At 37.0% G+C, this 24562-nt stretch overlaps 1 protein-coding gene across 1 annotated transcript; it reads left to right on the forward strand.

Annotated features, from left to right (window-relative positions):
* Positions 1–3082: 3082 nt before the first annotated feature.
* On the forward strand, positions 3083–3486 carry LOC311582281 (large ribosomal subunit protein eL34-like; the record flags this gene model as incomplete). Its single annotated transcript, XM_084755236.1, has 1 exon — positions 3083–3486. The coding sequence occupies one exon, from the start codon at positions 3083–3085 to the stop codon at positions 3434–3436; it is 354 nt and encodes a 117-aa protein (XP_084611362.1). The 3' UTR covers positions 3437–3486.
* Positions 3487–24562: the final 21076 nt, after the last annotated feature.

A 24562-nucleotide genomic window follows, 5' to 3' on the forward strand; every position in this document is an offset into this window, starting at 1 on the left:
ACTAATGAGACCCTGTTTGTTTGTTTGTGTGTGTGTGTGTGTGTGTGTGTGTGTGTGTGTGTGTGTGTGTGTGTGTTTAGGAAACTAATTTGGATTACTCCAAAATCACAGACTTCCATACACCCAAAATAAGGTAGTTCTAGGGAAGGTTAGCTGGTAGAATCAGTTTCAGAAAGGAGTAGGGAAAAACAAGGGCAGTGCTACAAATTATATAATAGAGCCTAGAACTCAAGCATATGCAGTTTCATATTTAGCACCTCTCCAAAAGAGCATTTTTTATAATAGAACTGCTTTATATTTAGATCTGTATCATCCTTGGATGGCTGTCTTCTTCCAATTCTCTGAGGACATTCTCAAAATAATAGTGACACAAAAGCCTCAGCATGCTTGGTGGTAAAAGTCCTTTGTGTACAAAGATGTTGCTGCAGCTGGTCCATCCTGGGGAGACTTTCATCACGCCTGTTTTTAATGTTTCTTTGTCCTTCAACTTATAAAGTGAAATCACAAGAAGGTTAGAATAAATGTGATTTCTGTAGATTTTAAGTCAACTTTTAAAGTGAACTCACAAGAAGGTGGGAATAAATGTGATGTCTACAAATTTGACTAACTCTGTTTACTTAGTCTTCTCTGCATGCCTGATGCGTAGTTAGTGCTCATTTTTTTGTTTGTTGAATAAATAGGAGAGTTGCATTCTGACAAAGCCCTCATTGTCTTTAAAGTTGTATTTTATATAAACTAACCATAATTACTCCACATTCTCTTCTTTTGGTCTTTCTTTTCTTTTCCACAGCATCATTGGATATTTTGTTGTTCCTTTCTGGGTCCAGTGCACAAAAATATGAGATGTTAGTGTTCAGTCTGTAACCCAGCCTAAGAGAATGAACAGTAAGCATAACCGCGTGATTGTCAAGCCAGGAAGGATATTAGACTGAATATTATTTAAGCCTCAGAAAAGAGTAGCTGTGGCTATTAAATAGCAGACTATTGTTTTCATTGAAAATTATACCCTATGAGCATATAAAGGGGGAGGAGGTCCCCCTCAGTCACAGTCATAGGGGAGGGGAGTAAAGGGATAATGGGAGGGAGGGAGGAATGGGAGGATACAAGGGATGGGAGGATACAAGGGATAACCATTGATATGTAATATGAATAAATTAATAAAAAAGAAAATTTAATTATATATATGACACCTTACACGTGGAGTAGTGAAGATAAGTTTAGTCTTTCTTTCCACCATCTGGGTCCTGATGATCAAATTCAGGCCACCGAGTTCAGCAGCAACTACCTTGACTGAATCATCTCACAACCTCTTCCTTTTGAATTTTAATGTGAAAAAATATGAGAATGACTATATTTGTATGAGTCAAAATGTATTTTCCCCCTTGCAGCTGTATATTTTTATCATATTGATATGAATTGAATAAAAAGAAGTTTCTGATATATTTTAGGTGTTAATGGAAGAAAACATTTTAGTCTTCACAAACACTATTAGTTCTGTTTTATTATTCCTGATATTTTCTCTCTTTTTTTCTTCCTTATATTGATAATATTTTTTCCTCATACAATATATCCCGAATTTAGCTTTCCCTCCCTCTACTCCTTCCAGTCGTTTTCCCTCCCTGCCTCTTTCTGTCTTTTAACTGAAAGGAGTCATCTTCTAAGAGATACAACTAAATATGGCAAAAGAAAATGCAATAATATGGAGTGAGAACTGTCATATCAAACTTGGGCACAGCAACACAACACGGAGAAAAGAATTCCAAGAGCAGGCACATGAGTCAGAGATTCACTTGTTCTGAGTTGTGGGTCCCATAAAAACAGTAAGATAAAAGCTATAATATATACATAGAAGACTGGGTAGAGACCCATATAGGCCTTATGCTTCACTCACTGTGAGCTCACGTGCACCTTGTTTAGTTCATTGAAAGGGCCTTGTCTTATTTATTACGTCCTCACTGGCTCTTTTTCATCTTTCTGCCTCTTCTTTAGTGGGATTTCCTCATCTTGTCGGGGACGGGGACGGATTTGATGGATACCTCTCATTTAGACTTTCTCTCTCCATGTAATGTCTGGCTATGTGACTGCTTCTGCTCCTATTAGTTCGAGAAGAAGCCTCTCTAATGATGACAAGATAAGGCACTGATCTATGAGTACAGTAGAATATCACTAGGCATCATTTTAATGATACTGTTATTTATTTATTTGACTAGTAGTGTTTAGTTTTACCCTAGCTATCATCTGGCATATCCAGTCTCTGGTTATCACTTTCTCTAGCATTGTCTGCTATGATTGCCTCTCTTTGAGTGGACATTAAGTCAAATCAGACATTCATTGGCTACTCCCATAAGTTCTGTGCCACACTGCTGCCCTAGCATATAATGCAGGGCATATTGTAGGTCAAAGGTTTTGTGGCTGGTTTGGTGATTATGCTTCTTTTTTTGGTGGCTGCAGAATACCTTACTGCACCAAAGAGTCTAGAAGGTAAGGGTGAAGGCTCCATGTAGGTACCAACTTGACTACTCCATGCTCAATGAGTTGTGTAGGTATTCTTCTTCACAATAGGCCCCAAGGTCAGTTTATGGAGAGCAAACCTCTGTCTTAACAACAACCTGGGTTGTTGGAGGATTTTCATGGGACCTCTTCTGCCAACAACTCAATTGATGGCATCACAGTTCTTCCACTGGAAACCTCACCTAGATGTGTAGTTGAAAGTCTGTATCCATTATTACTAGGAGGCCTCACTAGGAATATTTTCATGTATTTCAGGCAGTTTCCTCTGTACTCAGTTTCTACTAAATCCCCACAAAGGCCCTAATTTCACCTGTTTCTACCAGAACTCTCTCCCTCCACTTCATCTCTCTCCGTACCTGAACTTCCATCCTTGTCTCCTCCTGTTCCCCGTCTGCCATTAAAATCCATTTCGCCCTCCCAGGGAAACACATGTGACTCATCCTCCCACCCACATGACAACTTCTTTTTACCTCACTTCTCTTTGTCTAAGGGTTGTAGTTCTGTTGCAATTTACTTAATGCCTAGTATCCACTTATAAATGAATGAGTTTGGGTGCTTAGAAGCACTCAAAATGGTTCAACGTTTGACATACCATCGTAGGCTCTCCTACAATACAGCCTCTAACAGAACTAGGCTGTCTCAAACCCCTGGCAACAGGATTGTTTACCTGCACACCAAGAAGGTTGGGAAAGCACCTAAATACGCATGTGGTGTGTGCCCAGGCCGACTGCGCGGGGTTTGTGCTGTGAGGCCTAAAGTCCTGATGAAGCTGTCCAAGACAAAGAAGCACATCAGCAGGGCCTATGGTGGCTCCATGTGTGCCAAGTGTGTCCAAGACAGGATCAAGCGGGCTTTCCTTATTGAGGAGCAGAAAACCCTTGTGAAAGTATTGAAGGCACAAGCACAGAGTCAGAAAGCAAAATAAATATGTAACTTTTTTAAGTAATAAAGGTCAAGGCTTGGTCTATGAAAAAAAATAAATGAATGAGCTCCTATGTGTACCTCACTTGGAATTATAATTTTTTTCTTGTTTATTCATTGGCCTGCAAATTTCAGGTTGTCATTTTTTAAACCTGAGTATTAAACCATTCTGTATATGTACCACATTGTAAATTGTGGTACATTTACCAAATTGTAAATGTATCAATTATTTTGATGAGGGGCATTGTATAAATGCATCACATTTTGTTATCAAGTCTTAGGGTGAGGGTCATAGATCTTTTTCCATGTCTTGCAATTATAAATAAAGTTGCAATCAACATAATTTGTCAAAAAGAATGCAAGTTCATTTCTCAATTTAAGTGCTACATATCCTCCCATTTTTTAATTTACTGGTATTGGATATTGGATATTGATATTCTAAAATTATGCTAAATATCTGTTTCACTAGATGTAGTAAAATAATTTGGAAAAATAGCATTTTTCACAATAACAATTCCCTACCATTGGTGGAGAGATGGCTTACTGCACACATACTTCTACTGCAGTGAGCAGGAGTGTGAATCCCAGCACCTATACCAGATAGTTCACACCCACCTACAACTCGAATTCTAATGTCTCCATCTTCTGTTTGCATCTTCTCTCTCTCTCCCTCTCTCTCTCTCTCTCTCTCTCTCTCTCTCTCTCTCTCTCTCTCTCTCTTTCACACACACACACACACACACACACACACACATACACACACACGCACACACACATACATTCATACACTCAAAAGAAGTAAAAGTTAATATTTTAAAAATAATTCCTTACTTAAAGATGTTTGTAAGGAAATCAATTCTCTGTAGTAAATGCTATACTTGACAAGCCCACAGCATGCAACATAGCAAATGCTGATGAGTTTAAAGATGTTCCTTTAAGATTTGCCTAAGGAGAGAGTCAGCACTGCCATCCCCATTCACACTAAACATATTATTATATGTCCTAGTTAAAGCAATTGACAAAGAAACAAACACATTTCCATGAACGTTCAAAAGGAAGAAAGAGAAACAACCATATTTAATATGATATTACATAGAAAAACAATAAAGACTCCACACAAAAACTGTAAGAATTTGTAAGTCTAAATAGAATAGAAAATAAGCTTACAAAACACATAGTTTTATACAGTTTTAAAAAATTTATTTAATCACTTTACATCCCGATCATGGACCTCTCCTCTCCTCCCAGTCCCACCCTACATCTTCCCCCCCATTCCTCCTTTTCTTTTCCTCAGAACAGGGTACCATTCTTCCATGGCACATCAAGTTTCAGCAGCACTAAGGGTTTCCTGTCCCACTGAGGCCAGACAAGGCAGCCCACTCATGAAAAAGGGATCTAAAGGCTGGCAACAGAGTCAGAGACAGCTATCACTACAATTTAAGTGAGACCCACTTGAAGAACAAGCTGCATGTCTGCTACATATGTGTAGGGGTCCTAGGCCTTTGCACCCAAAGAGTATTTATTCAGTTTCTAAGAAAGAAATTGAAGAAAGTACCAATAATCCAAACAATATGCCAGCATTCTGGGCTGATGTAATTAATATTGATGAAATGCTAAGGATATCCTAAGTAACATAGTCAATATTATGTCACTGATCATTCATGAAATTATTCACATAAAATAAGTTATAATAATAATCTGAGATTGTTCTTTCAAACTACAAAAGATGCAAATAGGCACGGTAATTTTGGACAAAATAATATAGCTAGAGGTATCACACTGCTTCCCTCGATCTTTGCTACAGTGATGAAGTAATCAGAACAGCATGCACAACAGATGCTGAGAACAATAGGACAAGAGCGAAACCCCAGAAAAAAGATCCATGCACTGAGAGGTATTTGACTTTTGACCAATATTGTAAAACCACAGAGGAGAAGGAAGTTGTCTTCCACAGTTTTTATTGGGAAAACTGGGTACTGACATGTTGTTAGAGTTAATTAGATTTAATCTCTGACCATATGCAAAACCAGATAAAATGTTACTAAGCTTTAACTGTTAAGACCAGAAACTAAAATCTTTGTAGAGGAAGGCAGAGAGAAAACCCCACATCATTAGTCTAGAAAGTGGACATTTGATAAGATCATGAAAGCACGTGGAAAAAAATTTTAAAATAAAGATTAATTGTACTGCTACAAACAAAATGGATTTTTTTTACAGCTAAGGAAATAACTTAGAAAGTGCAGAGAACAGCCAAAACAGGGAAAACTATACTAAGCATCTAGTAAAAGGTTAATTACCAAAACGTAAAATGATGTGAGAAGCTCAAAGGCAAGTAAACAAATTTACCAATGGGGGAGAAGAGAATGGGGTGGGGTAGTGGGTGGGAAAAAAGTGGATGACAATGTAGAAAGAAGCAGATTAAGTTGACCATGAGTTTGTGAAGGCGTGCTCAACATTGCCAGCTGCTGGGAAAATGCAGATCAAAACTATAATAAAATAACAGCTGACTTCTCTTAGAGTTGCTTTTTTTTTTTTTAAAAAAAAAAAAGGAAGACAACAATGTTGTCAAATTTATATATTAAAAAACAGGGAACCTTTTTGAGATGTTGTTAGGAATATAAGTAAGTTATTACGGAAAACAATATGAAGGTACATCAAAATTAGAAATGCAGTTGCCATGTGATCCACCCACACTATCCTATGTATATATCAGTATGAAATAAATTGGCATATGGAACACAGAGTGACAATCCTGTTTACCACTGTGCTAGTCACAGCAACGAACATCTGTCATCAACCCTGAGAGGATGTGATGTCTGAGGAAATTTTGTGTACATGTGAAACAAAATACTATTCAGAGACACACAATAAAAGAGGAAATGTTACCACCTGCCATTTGCTTCATTTCTTATGAAGCTTATTTCTGAGCTTATGTCTCAAAATTAAAGTCCATTTAAATTGTGGTCTGCCATTCTTCTTATGTTATCCTTTGCGTCACTCCTTTGTTCTCCACCTTACAGATGATAGTCACACACATACACACACACACACACACACACACACACACACACACACACACACAATTAGCCCTTGAATTTCTGTGTTGTTCTTGTTAAGGGAATGTTTGCAAACACTGGAAAATGGCATCCTTTTCAGTGATGGTACATATGTGTTACTGATTAGACATACAATGCCCTACATACCCCATGCTTTGAGACATGGTACTTCCGTATGGGAGTCTTAGAGACTATTTATAATTTGAGCACTGAGGCATAATCAATTGTTGAACCCTTTGAAGGATTTATAATAAGGTGGCACCTATGGGAGGCAATAAAATGGGAGGTGTGAGCTTTTGAAGGAAGCAGGTCACTGGAGGCTTGTATTTGGCAATGTGTATCTTCCCTTAGAATGTCCTACTGATGTTTTGTTTTTTGTTTTTTTGTTGTTGTTGTTTTTGCTTTTCTGTGTGTTTGTGTGTGTGTGTGTGTGTGTGTGTGTTTGTGTGTTTGTGTGTGTGTGTGTGTGTGTGTGTGTGTGTGTGTGTGTGTCTGTTTTCTGGCCACTATGTTGTGACCTAGACTGTTCCACAACTAGCTCCTTAACTGTGATGGAAGGACATCTTCAAAACCATGAACCAAAGTAACTGTTTTTTCCCTTAAGTTGTTTTTGTCAAGTGTTTGGTCAGAGTCCTGACAAAAGTAACTAACACAGTTATAGAAAACAGAATCGTATATTTTGATTTTCCATATCTTTCTATTTATGTATATTATGTCATAAAATTCTAAATAAAACCTTCAAAACAATATAAAAAAGTATGCAGCCAGGAGTGGTGGTGCACGCCTTTAATCCTGGCACTTGGGAGGCAGAGGCAGGTGGATCCAGCCAGGTCTACATAGTGAGTTCCAGAACAGCCAGAGCTATAAAGAGAAACCCTGTCTCAAACAAACAACCAAACGAATTAATAAAAGTTACCTTCTTTCTTTCATCTTGTATTTCCTCACATAATGAAAATTGTGTTTATGTTTTGCCTTCTTTGATATATTATCTGATCCAGAATATTCTCAATGACTGTTTATTCAATAGCTAGCTACAGGGAACCTAATAATTATCCTTTCAAATATATTTTGAATTTACTTAATTCAATAGTTCAGTAAAGGAGTTAGAATAATATTTTAATTTAGAGAAAATAATTTTCCCTCTGTAGAGGGAAAGCTATAAATAGTGTTTTCTTTGTATGTAGATTTTTATTTTACCATAAAACTAATCCATAACTGGTAATCACCAAGTCTTAATTCATTTTAATAATTATTAATAACCATAAACTATATTATCATATTTTATAGCAAATTTCATCTAAGATACCTATAGTGAATGCTTCACTATCATATTATTTAATAGAAAACTATTTCCTTGAGCATTTTTATTCTGTTTACTGCAATGTCACAAGGTTGAATACAACCTGAAGATATAATTGTATAAATCATAGAAAGGGGGCAGGAATGCGTTAAATATACAGCATTGTAAACCCTCCTCCCCTTGGTATTATTAGTTTAAAATCAATTGTTTTGATTAAATGATTTAACTAACTATAAATCAAAGTGGCAGCATGTGCCAGTGAAGATGTGAAGAAAGGGATATATTCCTCCATTGCTGGTAGGAGTAGAAACTTGTACAACCACTTTGGAAATCAATCTGCCACTTTCTAGTAAAATTGGGAATAGGGCTACCTCAAGACTGAGCTATGCTTCTCCTGGGTATATCTCCAAAAGATGCTCCACAGTGCAGAATATATGCTTGCTCAACTAAGTTCATAGCAAGTTTATTTGCAACAGCCAGAAGCTAGGGGGAAAAAAAACTAGGTGTCCTTCAACTGAATAATAGGTAAAGAAACTATAGCTCATTTACACAATAAAATACTACTCAGCTATTAAAAACAAGGAAATCTCGATATTTGCAGGCAAATGCATGGAACTAGAAAAGATTATCCTGAGTGAAGTAATCAAGACCCAGAAAGTCACATACGGTATGTACTCACATATAAGTGGATTTTAGCCATATAGTACAGGATAAATACACTGCTGTGCACAGACCCAAAGAAGATAAGCAACAATGAGGACCCAAAGGAGGATGCTTAATTCTCTCTCAGCAGAAGAAACTGAATAGACAGAGACAGTTATTTAAGAGAGGGAGCAATGTAGGTGAGGGGGTGCAGAGATATGAGGGTGTAGGCCAGACCTGGGGAGAGTGGAAGTAGAGGACAGAAGGCCTGTAAAGAAAAGGGAAACTGTGCATGGGGCATCTCTGTGTCAAGCTAGAGACCTAAGTCAGGGTAGGCTCCTAGGAGGATATGAGAGGGGACTCTACCAGAGACTCTTACTTGTAGGGGCCATAAAGACTGAAGAGGACACCTTCTAACTAGACAAGACTCCTAGTAGAAGGAGGGGAACACAAACACACCCACAAAGGCTTTGACCTAAAACTCATTCTGCCTACAAGATGTACTGGGATAAAGATAGAATATATAGAGGAGAGATTGAGGAAATGTCTGAACAATGCCTGGCCCAACCCAACACCCACCCTATGAAAGAGAGCTGACTCTTGACACTATTAATGAAACTCTGTTATGCTTACAGACATGAGCCTAGCGGAGATGTCACCTGAGTGGACAATAATTATCATTGTTGTTGTTGTTGTTAGGAGCCATTCAGGAGGAATAGTAAAACAGCTCTAGAGCTCTTGGAATATGGCCCATCGGTTAGCTAATCCATAATGGGTGATTCTTGGCAAGGCATAACCCTGAGAACTACATATTCTGAGGACTTCATGCTGTTGTGGAGCACAGTTCTGCTTGTTACCTTTGTGGTCCTTTTAATCCCCCTTCTATTGTGTGAGTACTATAAAGGGGGCTTCCAGCCTCTCACTGGCCAACATCATGGACATATGCAAGAACAATGCTTGATCTATTTCAGGCATTGCCGGTGGAGCAGATTAATGATTCAGCCACCTTTGTAAACAACCTGAAGGTGTAAATTGCAAACAATGATCATTACCAGTAGATTGTACCGTGGTACCGAGTCAAGGGCGAGGGACTGCGGATTTAACTCACACACACATACACACACAGTAACACAGTGGGTCCTTCATGCTAAGAGAGCAGCAGCAGCAGCAGCAGCAGCAGCAGCAGCAGCAGCAGCAGCAGCAGCAGCAGCCTTCTTATAGGCAGCAAAACAGGAATGCCACTCACAGGTGAAATCCCTCAAGAGGTGATTTCGCATGGGAGGTAAAGTCTCGAGGAGGGGAGAGGTGCGTTCTCAGAGCAGTAAACATGATTAGCTAACCAACATAAACACAGACACGGAAGCTGCTAGAAACAGGACATGAAACAACAAGACAGGCAGACAGCCCAGTCTGGCCTGGTTCCTTCACTGGGATACATAAGCAGTAGAGGAAATTAGAAAGTTGTTGGAATATTTCCCATCCACAAAGATGTGAGTATGTGTATAAGGTTGGGTTGGAATCTTTTTCCACTCACTAAGATGTGTGTGCATGTATGTATGTAGTATGTATGTATGTATGTAAGTATGTATATCAATTGTAAAGTAAGGTGAACTTGAAAGAAAAAGAAAGGAGAAGGAGAAAGAGGTGGAGAAAGATGAGGAGGAGAAGGAGGAGGAGGAGGAGGAGGAGAAAGAGGAGGAGGAGCTTGTTGGAACCCACATGCTGGAGACTGTCTTACTACTTCATCAAGTGTAAGTGTGTGTGTGTGTGTGTGTGTGTGTGTGTGTGTGTGTGTGTGTGTGTGTGTTTTCTCTGCTTTTTTCCATTTCTTTTTTAGATGCTTGCCACCATCAGCTCGATCCCAGGCTAGGAGCCATCAGCCCTAGCCCCAGCTTGCCACCATCAGTGGAAGCTATTGCTGGTAACAATCAGTTCCGGCCTGGAAGGTTGCCCTCAGAGAAAATCTACAGGGTCACCTCCCAGCCAGCCACAGGATTCATGCCCGGGCTCAGTTTTCTCCAGTTGATGTCAAAACAGGTTTTTTGATAAATAGTAATAAATGCACTTATTTAAAGATAGTTAAATTGAGGTTACTTATGTTTACTTTTGTCTATAGCTCTATGACACTTTACCTCATTGCTTTTTCGCTGGTATGAAATTTATCAGTCTTCACAGCCTAGTGAGCTAATTTTAATAATGAACACCGGTCTTTCATGAAATTGATTTAAAGAATCCCACACTAATCTAATTAAAGAAAATTTAAATGGACAAACAAAATGAGTTTTCGTGTGATAATACTGTACTTTCTGAAAAAAAAAAAGGTTGATGAAGAATCGAAATTTAAAAAGTGGATAAATATTTGTCCCTGTCTAATGAGAAATACTAAGAGCAATGACCCAGAGAAGAGGTGGTTGTGGCACAACCCAGAACCTGAGAGGCTGAAGAAATGCTTAGGCATATTTAATTAAAGCCAAGTTAAGATTAGCATGAGTTTAAAATAGCTTTGAATTAATTTATTCCTGTTGAAAACACCTCTGAATTTCTAAGCTTTATAGTTTGTAGTTCATGTAAGATAGGGCAAGGGTTGGCTAAAAAATATATATATAACAGATGTGGGTACAGTGATGCATGCCTGTAATCCTAGCTTCTGGGAGGCCAAGGCATACAAGTCTCTCTGAGTTTGAAGCCAGCCTGGTCTACTAAGTGTTTGCAGGACAGCCAAGTTTACACTGTCTCAAAAAACAAAACAGAACACACAAGACAAGGAAGAAAAAAAAGGATGATGAGGGGGGAGGAGAGAGGATGAAGAAGAAGAAGAAAAAGAAGAAGAAGAAGAAGGAAAAAAGGAAAGAAAGAATACAAGAGGAGACTGTAATGAAAAGGTATCTACTGTAAGAAACATGGTAAAAATTAATTAAGGATGTGATTTTAATTCTTGCTCCTGACTAGAAAATAATTAAGTAAGACAAGTTTTGGATAATATGTTTCCTTAAGAAGTGTCTGCTTGAATCTATGTCCTAAATAGAATTTAAAACATGTCAGTGTTTCAACTTCAAGGATCAGAGAACAATAAATGACAAGAATTTTTCTGTGATCCAACCTGGACATCTTCTCTAATATTATCTTGACATTTATCCAAAAAAAAACCTCCAAAAGTAAACAAAAAGGGAAATAGATAAACAAATTGTCCAACTCTCCTAAAAAAACATACAGCCTAGCTCATTTGTAAAGGTTTCAGGGTCCTAAAACATTTGTGTACAGCTTCTTTTCCAACATTACACTTATACCTAGTGAACATAGCAGATGGACTTTCAGCCGTTCATCTTTATATACATATGCACAAATGTGTGTGCAGTAACAGTTAGCTAGGAACTAATCAGGGAAGGGCATATAAGAGACATTAGAGGAAGCAAAATTGAAAGGAGAAAGGTAGTAATTAAATAATCACCTCAAAATTTACAAAAAAGCATAATTGGATTAGACACATGCATTATTCATTGTTCAAAGTTTTAAACTAAATATAACAGTTGCAGGGATTTTATTTAGAAATACTATTATTATAATGTTGATCATATACAATAAGAAAACTAAATGTTTCGGTCATTTCCTTTGAGATCTAAATGTCAGACTAAGACATAACCCTCCTTATGCCTTTAAATTACTTCACATTGCGTTATAAATATGAATTGTTGAAGAGTAATATCCATTTAGAGTTCTGAAGGAGAAAATGCCGGATGTTAATTTCTGTGTGCTCCTACTTAAAGCGTTGCCAACCTTTCTCTTTATATATTCACATTAAGTCGATTCTACTGCTATAATAAACTTTGTTTCTGTGTTAATAATTGAAGAAAATGTTGGTGGAGTCTGACTAGGAAAAAAAGTCTAATAATTGTGATCTGGACCATGGCATAAGCCCAATCACTTGCTACTTCCCTTCTGTAATGTTTTGGATTAGAATTTATATAATTGCTCCTAGATATTTGAGGGGAAATAAACCTAAAAAGCAAGACCCATTTTTCATCTAAGAGTGAGTTTAAAAAGGAGTTGCATTAATCCTGTAGGATAGCTGTTCTAGAGCCGTCATTGAGGCTGTAAGGGGAAATCCACTAGCCTGAGCAAGCATTCTATTAGTGTATAGCTGAATAAATGCAGCAGTCACTCCTTCATTTATAGATGCTCCTCAGTCTTTGAGATTCAACTACATACTTTTCATTATCTTTATAATTACTAGTTCATTTTCTAATGGTAACATTTTGTCAATATAGAATGTCTGTAGTATCTCGGTTTAAAACTTATGAAGGTCTTTTTAATTCAAGATTTTTATGATAGGAAGTTTCTATTAATAGATTCTGCTAGAACTTCAGGTAACCTATACCAGTAGGTTAGCAGTACTGTAGCAAATGTTTGGCTTTTATTTTATGTGCTAAATACAAACTTATTTCCAGGCAAAGAACAGCTAATAAGGACACACTCTTACATCAGTGTATTTTTATAGCAAATTCTTATTTTTATCTACCTACAAGTTTGTATTCTGTTATTGCTGTTCTCTCTTTTCTTTACTTAAAATATTTTATGACTATAATTACTAAAGGTAGGTAATGCTACATGCATTTATTAATAACTCATAACCAGATGGTAGATAATATAAAAATATGTATGCAAACCACATGAATTTCTATATGTATAATTACTATGATAGGTTCAATTTTATAAAGGAAGAAAATTAATAATTTTTAGCTTGGAAATGAGCTTTAGTAAATTACTGGCTATAGTTCTAATATAGCAGTAAGTACAACAGGGTCATTCAACTGAGATTTGATTTTCCTCATTTGTTACCATCAGTCATACTTGATGTTCTATCTTACATACCCAAGATCACCAAAAGTAGATGATGATGACACTTCTAAATTACAATAAAAAGATCAAAAGTAGCCTAAAGTTGTAATCAATGACTGAGTCACTTCCTTTCATCTTACCACTAGAACATATTACCTTAATAATATAAAAAAAAGTCTCCATTTGAGAATCTTGATGATACATGCCTCTAATCCCAGTACTCTGATTTTGAGGGCAAGCAGGTCTATGTAGAAATTGCTGTCATTATATGCATGAGTACAAGTGCATCTAATGGTGCATGTGCATCTTAACAAGAAACACTCATCTGAGACAAGCTACTTCCCTCTGACTCAGCAGCCTTCAATTGCCAGTAAGAGGGATCTTGCCAACTTTTGCTTGTTTGTTTGTTTTTAAGATTTATTTATTTATTTATTATGTTTAAAGTGCTCTGTCTGCATGTATGCTTGCAGGCCAGAAGAGGGCACCAGATCTCTTTACAGATGTTTCTGAACCGCCTTGTGTTTGCTGGGAAATGAACTCAAGACCTTTGGAAGAGCAGGCAGTGGTCTTAACTTGTGAGCCATCTCTCCAACCCAAAATATTTTTTGTTAAGGGTAGATCTTTGTTAATCCCTCTCTCATCTATCCTAGAATTTTGATTGGCTTGCTCATGTGTAGGTCCTATGCTGTAAATCTAGCCAAGAACTTCTAACTGGGGATATCATAAGCCCCTGGGGAGAACATTTATTATTATTGTTATTATTATTATTGTTGTTGTTGTTATTATTATTATTATTATTATTATTATTATTATTTAATGTAAGTTGACATAGCATGAAACTACTTTTTCGATGCTTGCCTCTGCATCCGTAGATTAGTACATCTATCAAACCTCATCAAAGAATCTCCAAGTTGTACAAGATAACAACTAATACTGAGACCGCCAGATGGACAATGTGGAGAACACACAGGTGAGTAACTGTGGAATTCTCAACCCTAAATGAGACGTCTATTACAAGTCCCATCTCCACGTAGCTTATTAACAATTTCCTAATAGTGGCTGGAAAGATTGTAAAAGTCAGATGTTAGAAGACATGGCTGCAAAAAAAAAAAAAAAAAAAAAGTCTTCTGGAAATGGTAGGGTCATTGCACTCATGAACTCATGGTCATTGTATTTGCCTGCAAACTCTACTTACAAAACCAATGAAATGTTTATTCAACATTTGAGTTATACAACTTCACTTTGATTAAAGTAAATTGTCATTTATGCTCATATATACATAGTTATGTAATTGTATATTATTCTCGCATTTTCATACAGATTGTATAACCAATAAATAAAATTTCTCCTATTTCCTGTAATAGATAGCCTATTTGAATTTTAATTATTAAAACTTGAACTACAAATTTTTTATATTTTTGCAATAACTTCCACAAATAAAACTTTAATTTCAAAAGTGAGTTAATGGCCCTTGTTGTGAGGCATAAACTTTTAAGGTGAATGTACCTATGTAGAAAAAAAAAAATAACTTCATAAAATGTTCTTTAGAGCCACAACAAAACTAAAGATGTGTATCTTATTTGCACAGAGAGGCTAAGAGATATGCCCAAACTCATTGATTAATGACAGTCTTCAGGGCTGTTGATCAGAATATGTTGTTTTCTTTGTAGAGATTAAGTAAGCTCTGCAGAGAGGAGCCCACAGCCAAATAACTAAATAAAGCATATGGCTCAGAATCCACATATATACTCAAGCTGTAACTATAGTTGATGAGTTTTAAACATCTTCTAAACTTTCTTATAATCTAACGATTCAAATTCAGAGTTATTTCTAATTTAGCTTTTTCTGGAGAAGGAGTGTGATTTGGGATGCTCACACTTTTGCCAGTGTGTTGAGATTTTTTAAAAGACAGAGTCTCATTATGTAGCTCTGATTGGCCTGAAACTATCTATATAGTGCATGTTGTCACAAACTGAAAGAAATACATGTGCCTGTGCCTGTGCCTGTGCCTCTTGTGTCCTGGGATTAAAGATGTGTCCACCACATCTAGACTTCATGCTAACCATTTGTTCCAGAAATGGAGGAAATGACTGAAAGTCATGCAACTTATATATCATAATGTGATATCAACCACAAGATAGGGAAACTGTAGCTATGATGTAGAAGCAGAAACTGGTTCTTGCATCATTTTCCTTCAACATTGTTTGTATACATTAAATCATAGTTTTAGCAGTCTCTTACTTACGGTTTGTCTTGCAACAGATATGATATACAGATTCAGTAAAATATGATTTCCAGAGATGAGGGTTTAATTGATCCTTGAAACACAACACAAAATTAAATAAACAGTCTTTTTTTTTTCAGATAGACATGCCCAATTTGCATGAATATTTCTTTTTCCTGGTGAGTCACAATTGCAATACTGTTTTAAATTTGTTCAGAAGCTCTTGTATAAAATCAGAAAGTCTCCTTAGAAGCAGCTGAAGAAGCCTTGTTCAAGGAGTAGGTGTTAGAACTTGAAAATAATTTTCCCTAGCATAATGTGGGCATTGTTCCCTTAGAACAATTAAACTAAGAAACAAATATTTGGATATAATCCATTGGACATATCTAAATCATGACATGGCCTGGACATTATTTACTTTACAGTAAATTCTGAATTTTCAGCACAAAATAAATTATACATTGCCTCCAAAATCTACATTTATAACCTCAGTTAACTGTTATTTATGTTTCTGGAGCCAGCCAATATGACAGTAAGGAAGAGGTCTGTGAAGTGGAATGATTGTCACCAATACTAAACTTATTATTGCTAATTATTATTATTATTGTTATTATTATTACTATTATTAGCAAATCTTAAAATCTCACTTCCATCTGTCTATAATAATATTATAAATTACCATGATTGCCAAGTTTCACTGCTGTAAAATATAGTGAGGGACAAATTTCCAATTTTTATCAGTATTTATAATCTAGTAAAAAAGGTGATCTAGACAATACTGATGTGATTTCAATGTTACTGAAAATCTTCGTTGAAGAGTATACAAATAAAAAAGAGGCTTTTGTTTCTTTGTTTTGTTTGGATGGTTGAGTTGTTTCAGTTTGTTTGTTTATGTTTTTGTCTGAAAAATGTCTTTCAGATTGAGATTAAGGAAATAGTTCCTTGTTGTTTCATACTTACTGGAGAAATAAATATTAAAGCAATTTGATATGAAATTTGGATGTTCATATAGATCTTGTGAAGTCAATCTATTTTGATTTAATTATCTTTTCCTCAAAATTGAAAGCTATAATGTATAAATATTATTTATTTGCTCATTTTTATTGGAGAATATCAGTCTTACCTATAGTGTTATTTTTCACAAGACATATCTGCAAGTCACTGAAATCCTATCAAGGACATATAATGGAAATATTTCACCTCATTCGTTTTTAATTAACTGTGTTAAAGAGGTTTCTATTGAAATCACAGTTTATGCAGTATAAAAACTTTATATATCAAAGTTCTCTGTTGCTGCTGATCATTTCTACTTCCTGTTTTCAGTCTAAATCCAGGCCAAATATCATGAGAAAAATAATGACAAATTCAGTAATTGAAAGTTTATTGCACTTATACATGGTATTTTCTAATATAAAGATTGGGCAATTATCATGGATTTTGGAATTTAGTAGAATTGTTAACGATGCCATAATTATTATTGTAAAGGTATGTACTAACAAAACTTTGTTCTTAATCCATAGTACATTATCTCTAAATGTCTTCTTTTGTATTTTTTTTTCCTTAAGACCTTACTATTGAATTTGAAAATGTTACAAATTAACAAAATAGTCAGAAAAAGTAAATATATGCATGAATAGTAATATTGGGGGGTGATGGAGAAATCTAGTGAAGTAGAAATTTCCTGGAATCTATGAGGGTCACTATAGTGAACATTCTTAGTAATGGAGGATACAGAGTCTGAACTGACATTCTTTTGTATCCAGGCAAGATTTTCAGTGATGGGAATGGGTTGCCTTCAGTTGAGTTATTGGATAAAGAGGTCCCATGGAGATCCTAAAACAATCTACGCAGATGCTAGGACAGAAGGTTGCCCTCTGAAAACTGACAGATGTGCCTCATTCCTGAGGACAATTTCCACTCTGCTCATTGAAGATAGAGAGGTCAAGCTGGTGTGAGTTTAGACCTTTCACCTTTGTGTTCTAGTGCCTTTGGCTGGAGGTTTTCTATTGGTTATGGAAAGGGAAACCTAGACACAAACCCAGCAATAAAGCTTTGCTACAAATGGTTCTGCCTGAAAAAAAAAAGTGCTGTAAAGAACTCAAAACCTAGACAACAATAAATCCAAAATATCCAAATAAAAGTGGGGTACAGTTCTAAACAGAGAATTCTCAATAGAGGAATCTCAACTTGCTGAGAAACACTAGAATGCAACCCAAATCCACAATAAGATTCCATCTCACACCTGTCAGAATGGCTAAGATTAGTAACACAAGTAATATTCAGGTTGGTGAGGATGTTCAGCAAGTTTAATTACTCCTCATCAGTGGGAATGCAGACTTCGATAGCCACTATGGAAATCAATAGTGCAGTTCCTCAGAAAACTGGAAATCAATCAAGTCGAAACTCAAATATAATACTCTTGGGCACATACCCAAAAGGCATCCTATCCTACCTCAAGGACATTTGCTCAAATATGTTCATTGTAGCTTTATTCAAAATGGCCAGAAAATGGAAGCAACCCAGATGTTCCTCAACAAAAGAACGGAGAAAGACAATGTGGTATATTTACACAGTAGTGTATCACGCAGCTGTTAGAAAAAGATGACATCATCATTATATTTGCAGATAAGTAGAACTTGAAAAAATCATCCTGAGCAAGACAATCCAGGGTCAGAAATACAAACATGATAGGTGGTCACTTATGCGTGCGTACTAGGTCTTAAGTAATCCACAGATGCAGAGAGGTTAAATAACAAGGAGGACTCTTGGAGTGGGTACACGTATTTCCCTGTGGGTAGGCTGGGGAAAGGAGGGCATGGAAACAAGGTAAATCAGGTGAGGGAGGAAGTGAGTAAGTGATGGAGAGAGTATAGGGAGAGACTACTCGAATAGAAGGACATTTATAGATAAGTTGGTAAGGTGGAAATACCCTTAACTTAGAGGGTTGACTCTAGTGAAGACTTCTAGTAAAGGAGGATACAAAGCCTGAACCAGCCATCTCTTTGTAAGCAGGCAAGGCTCACAGGTGGCGAGCCAAGTACACCAACCCAGACAAAATATCTTAAACACACATACCTTGCCCACATGATAATGTAGACAATGGTGAATCAGAGCTTGAGGAAGTAGCTAACCAATAAATGGCCTAATTTGAGTTCCACACTATGAGAGGGATCCAACTTCTCAGACTGGGTGGCCAGGAACAAAATGTTGGATGGCTCAGAGACCCAGAATTGGTGCCTAACCCAATTGCCAACAGAGATTCTTAGACAGGTATCTGATGCAGAGACACAACCAAACATTAGGCAGAGTTCTGGCATCCCGAAGAAATGTGGAGGTGAAGATTGCAGGAGCCAGGAGGTCAAGGACATCCAGAGAGCACAACCAACATAATTAAACAGGGCTCATGGGCTCACAGAGACTGAAGCAGCAATCACAGAGCCTTACATAGGTCTGAACTAGGTCCTCTGCATACATGCTGTGAATTTTTAGTGTGTGTGTGTGTGTGTGTGTGTGTGTGTGTGTGTGTGTGTGTGTGTGTGTGTGTTTGGGGGGAGACTCCTAAAATAGGGCCTGGGTTGTCTCTGACTTTTTTGTTTTGGCGACCCTTTTCATTTTGCTTGGTTGCCTCATTCAGTCTTGATATGAGGGGTTTTCTTTTGTTTCTGTTACTGCGTCTTGTTATGCTCTGTTAAATTGATATATTTGAAAGGCCTTTTGTTTTCTGAAGGGAAAGGGAGGATCCAAGGAAGAGAGTAAGTAGAAGAAGGACTGGGAGGGATGAATAAAGGAAAGGCTGCTGTCGGGATATATACTGAATGAGAGAAAAAAAGACAGAAAAGAAATAATTTTAATGATATTCTGCTATACTTGTAGATAAATGCCTTGTTAGTAGTCATAGAGAGACTTTCTTCTGCAGCAAATTGAAACTGGTGCAGATATCCAGAGCCATAGAGTTTAAATTAGAGGTTTCCACTTCGTCTTTCTCCTCAGAGAACACGTGAAATTAACAGAAAAGGGGGGAAGGAAGACTGTAGGAGTGAGAGGAAATGAAGGACACCAGAACATGGACCACTGTGTCAACTAAGCAGGGCTCACATGGGCTCTCAAAGACTGAAATTGCAAGCACTTGGCATGCATCGGTCTGCACTAGGTGATTTGTGTATATGCTATGCCTATTAGCTTAGTGTTCTTGTTCTGCTCCTAACAGTGGGAGCAGGTATGTCTCCAGCTCTTGTCTGCTTTTGAAAGTTTTTCTACTACTGTGTTGTCCTGTCCAGCCTCTATATGATGGCTTTGCTTTTTCTCATTATATATTGTTTTCTCCTGTCTAGCTGTCATTTTTTGCAAAGCTGCTCTTCTCTGAAGAGAAAATGGATCAAGAGTTGATCTGGGAAAGAAGGGACGTTGGAGAGCTTGGGGAAGTAGAATGAGAGAAAACTATAATGAGGATGTGTAGGCTTTGATCTTTTACAAACCTATTTTATTTGGGGTTCTTTAATGCCTATACCTCCCTTCCAACCCACCTACCCTAGGTAGTAGAGAACAGAGGTTAAAGGGGACAGAAGTTCCTTGGCCAGATTCCAATGTGCCTTTTTGTCAGGACTCCAGAAGACCAATTAAAGATCAACCAGAAATTCAATGAAAGTGACTGTAAGCACAGAACCTGTAACCCAGAATCTTGAAGCCTTCTTTGGAGCATTTTTCTCCAAGATCATCTTGAAGTGGACTGATGTACACCCAAGCAATATAAAAGGATGTTAAAGGCAAACAACCAAAAAGGCAAGGGTCTGCTTTGGCATCATATATATTTCCTCTCAGAGTCTTTACTAGGATGTAAAGAGGGCTGGCAAAGACCATGCCCTCTGGCAAGAGGCAGCTCCTGTTCTAGCAGAAAAATACCAAGTGTCCTCACACAAGTCTATTTCACCTCCAACATTTGGGATCACTTGTGATTAAAACCAAAACATGTTTACATCCACTAAAGCGATGTAGTGTATGAGAAAAAATTTTCTTTTCCTATTTTTACATTTCAATTTTTAATTATTTAATTAATTTATTCAGGTTATAACTTAATTGTTATCCCAACACGTGTGTCCTCCCTTTCGTACCTCTCTTCTGCTTTCACCCTATTCCCCTCAAGTCTCATCTTGATAGCCTGCTTGTTCTTTCTTTGAGTCCCACCAGGCCTCCCCACCATGGGGAGGTGGTAAAATATGGGACACCAGAGTTCATGTCAGAGTCAGTTCCCACTCTCCACATAACTGTGGAGAATGTCCTGTCTATTGCCTAGATCAGAGTAGGGGTTCACTGTTTACTACTTGTATTGTCCTTGGTTAGTGCATTAGTTTTAGCAGACCTCCCTGGGCCCCAATCCACCCATCATGATGTTCTTCTTGTAGGTAGGAGATGGGGAAGTAGAAGGACCAAGGGGGTCCAAGAATTTATTTTCAATAAAACAAAACAAAACAATACAAAACAACAACAACAACAACAACAACAGAAGTCTACCAACTAACCAACCAAACAAACCAAATGCTAGCATGGGAACTGACCGGAATGCTCACACTTGAAGACTGTCATTCATGGCACCAGAGGTTGCCACAGAAGTTTCCAAAGGAAGGAGGCATCAACAGTCTTATGCAGCTATGATGCCTATGAACCGCATCAATGACCAGCACTGCACAAGAAACTTACAGATGTAGTTGTGGAACTGATAGCGTGGCAGTAACCAACTGCTCATTGTTTTTGTTTTTTGAGACACTGTTCCTCTGTATCGTCTTGTCAATCGAACTGCTATTTAGTTGAACCAAAGGCATGCTCAACATGAGGAAAAGTATAGGTACCGAAAACCTGCCTAATAATTGGTGTTAGTAAAATCTTTGCATTGGGGGAGAACCTAAAATAGGAACTCACTAAAACAACATAAACCCAACCAACAATCTAAAAACATTTGTCCTAAATCCACTGTTGTGTGTAGTCTTCACCTCTCACCATGGAAGCTTCTTTTTGCAACAGATGAAGAACAACAGGAAAAAAAAAACCTGAAATACGTAGTGTTGAACCTCAGTCCCAGTGAACACATATAGAAAGCACTCCCACACCTGAGGCTTGGGAACATTATAGAAGAGGACAAAGAAAGATTGTAAGAGCCAGAGTATCTGAGTGTTTGCAGTGAGATTGTCTCCTAGTAACATGGCAGCTATACATGTTAATTCTCACCAACATGACCTCCTAAATATGAACTGAACAAGGAGAACACCAACAAACACACCAAACGAGATCGGAAAAGGTTCAGGAGGCTCCAACCCAACACAAATAACTACTGAATAAAGCTAGGAGTGAAAGAGATGTCCCTCTGCAGGGAAAAACACACCAATCACCCAAATGAATGCTTACGTATTTTGAGTAGGCAATGTTTCTGCAAGGAAACAAAATAATACAATACCAAACAAATAGACAAAAGTGGCAGCAAAAAAAAATCTTTGACTCTGATCCATTGAATTCCTCTGATCTACTTTCCTGTCTCTTCTGCAGTGATTAAGAGAAACTTGTATTAGGCTCAAGTTGAGTAGATAATGACCACATTTTGAGACTGAACTCAACTTCAATTCCATTTAGAACATTACTTCGTTCTTCTCACATGTACTGAATGAACACTGGCCACCATAATACAAGTTCATTTAGAATTAATGAATGTGACAGTTTCTTTTATTTTTTTTTTTGTCTGTGTCTGGATGTACATAGGTATATGTGTTGATGAATAATAAAAACACTCAAAAAACATCTCTGACTTTTTGCCATTTTAGATGCTGTAGATTAGAAATTTGATGACTATTTTCTTGCAATTGTTTACAAGGTTACCTTTTTCTGGTATATTTATTGATCTCAAAGATTGCAGACTCGTTGTGTGCTGGAGCATCTTCTGGGTATATTCCAAGGAGTGGAATAGCTGGGTCTTGAGGAAGCCCTATTCCCAGTTTTCTGAGATAGCACCAGATAGATTTCCAAAGTGGTTGTACTAGTTTGCATTCCCACCAGCAATGAAGGAGTGTTCCTCTCTCCCCACATCCTCGCCAGCTTGTGGTGTCGCTTGAGTTTTTGATCTTAGCCATTCTGATGGGTGTAAGATGGAATCTCAGAGTTGTTTTGATTTGCATTTCCCTGATGATTAAGGAGGTTGAGCATACAAGGGATGGGATAACCATTGAGATGTAACAAGAATAAATTAATAAAGAAGAAAAAAAAAAGATTGCAGACTCTAGTCATGCCCCTCCCTTGCCATGGTACTCACCTTTGTCCACATTCTTATAGCTCTGTGTGTGTGTGTGTGTGTGTGTGTGTGAGAGAGAGAGAGAGAGAGAGAGAGAGAGAGAGAGAGAGAAAGAGAGGGAGAGAGAGATAGACAGAGAGAGACATACTATTGACAGAGAGAGAAATACAGTATGATGAAGTGAATTACATAAAATATGTGCAGGTTTTAAGTTTTTTTATTAAATATTTTTACATAGACATTTATATTATTACACATATATACAATAAACTCCCTATAGCAAGAAGAACCATGAAAAAAATCAGGAATTATACAAATGTTACATTCATAGTGTTTTGACTTTTTGTATTGGGCAGCCTTGAAGAAAACATCTTTCTTATCTTGATGAGTCTAAAATTCTGAATGTAAATCAATATGTATCATATCTCACCTTCATCAACTTAAAACATCTATCTAGACTTAAAAACATCTTAATCCTTAAAATACTAAGCTTACTTGTAAAAGTAAACTATCTGCTCTTCAACCCCATCAGAGACTTGAGAAGGAATAAAAGTAATCACCTGAGTATTCAGAGGTTTGAAGGTTAGCAGCTTCCCAAATGAGAAAATGACAGAGGTAGTTTGCTTCCTGAACAGTTACCCTACACTCTCTTTAATGTTGGAGCATCAGCATCAGCCTTCTGGCCTAATATATCTGACAGACATATTTGTGAAGCAGAAACTATTGAGGACTTGCTTACCCCGTCTTGGTAGAGTTTGGCCATCGATTCTGCCTGCATCCAAGCTTGCTGGTTTTTAGGCAGAAATCTGTCTTTGGCAGAAATGAGAACCCTTTTCATCTCAGGATTCAATTCATTTTCAGGAGTAATACACAATAATTAGATTGTAGCGGATATTGTACACAGGTCCACTCTTAGAGTGTTTTCCTCAGAGTTCATTTATAGGAATAGAGATTGTTAAAAAAATTATTTTTAAATATTTGATTATGCAATAAGTATGAGTTTACATATGAAAAAATACTATTCATAATTAAGGCTGATGATTTACAATATTCCATTTGGATGGTTTTAATCATAGACACTAAAGAGATAAAATTCTAGCAGACATTCTCAAGGTAAGTACCCATTTTAATAATGCTTTTATAACCAGTCTGCAAACAAGGTGATTTCTGCATTGTAATCTTGTTTAAATTGTAGAGAGCGACAAGAAATTTCATTTTTATTGAAAAATATCCTCACTGAATGCAACACGGTGTGTTTATTTCCCTAATATGATCTTATTTCTAATAATTTTAGGGAAAATATATCTATGTAGCTATTTTCTGACTATAAATTGACAGATATTGCTGTGATCGTCTTAAATAAAGTTTCATGTTTGGATGTATTTACTTTGTACTGGATCAGGTGAAGTAAAAAAAAAAAGAAAGAAAGGAAAACGTCAAGAACAAAAACATTTTTCCATTGAATATATAAAATAAACAGGAAATATGGTTTTAGACATATCACAGCTGGAAGTAGTTCTGATTCAGCCATGGTGAACTTTTGTGTATTAGGCCCTTTCCCATGCTACTTACAGAAAGACAATTTTTTGACAGTCCTGCCAAGTGACTCAACCACAGAATGTGAAGTAAGTATAGAGACTAAGTGAATATGAAAACCCCCTCCTTTCGGGAGAGCACACTGCATGGGTATCTTGTGTGTGTTTCCTAGTACATACCTTAATATCATTTGAATGAAGAAATTTGCCAAAAACAAGTGACCACATAAGCAAGTTTCTCTACCTTTTCCCATTAGGACATTTATT

This window comes from Acomys minous, assembly GCF_964271855.1.
Source record: "Acomys minous genome assembly, chromosome: 14".
NCBI lineage: Eukaryota > Metazoa > Chordata > Mammalia > Rodentia > Muridae > Acomys > Acomys minous.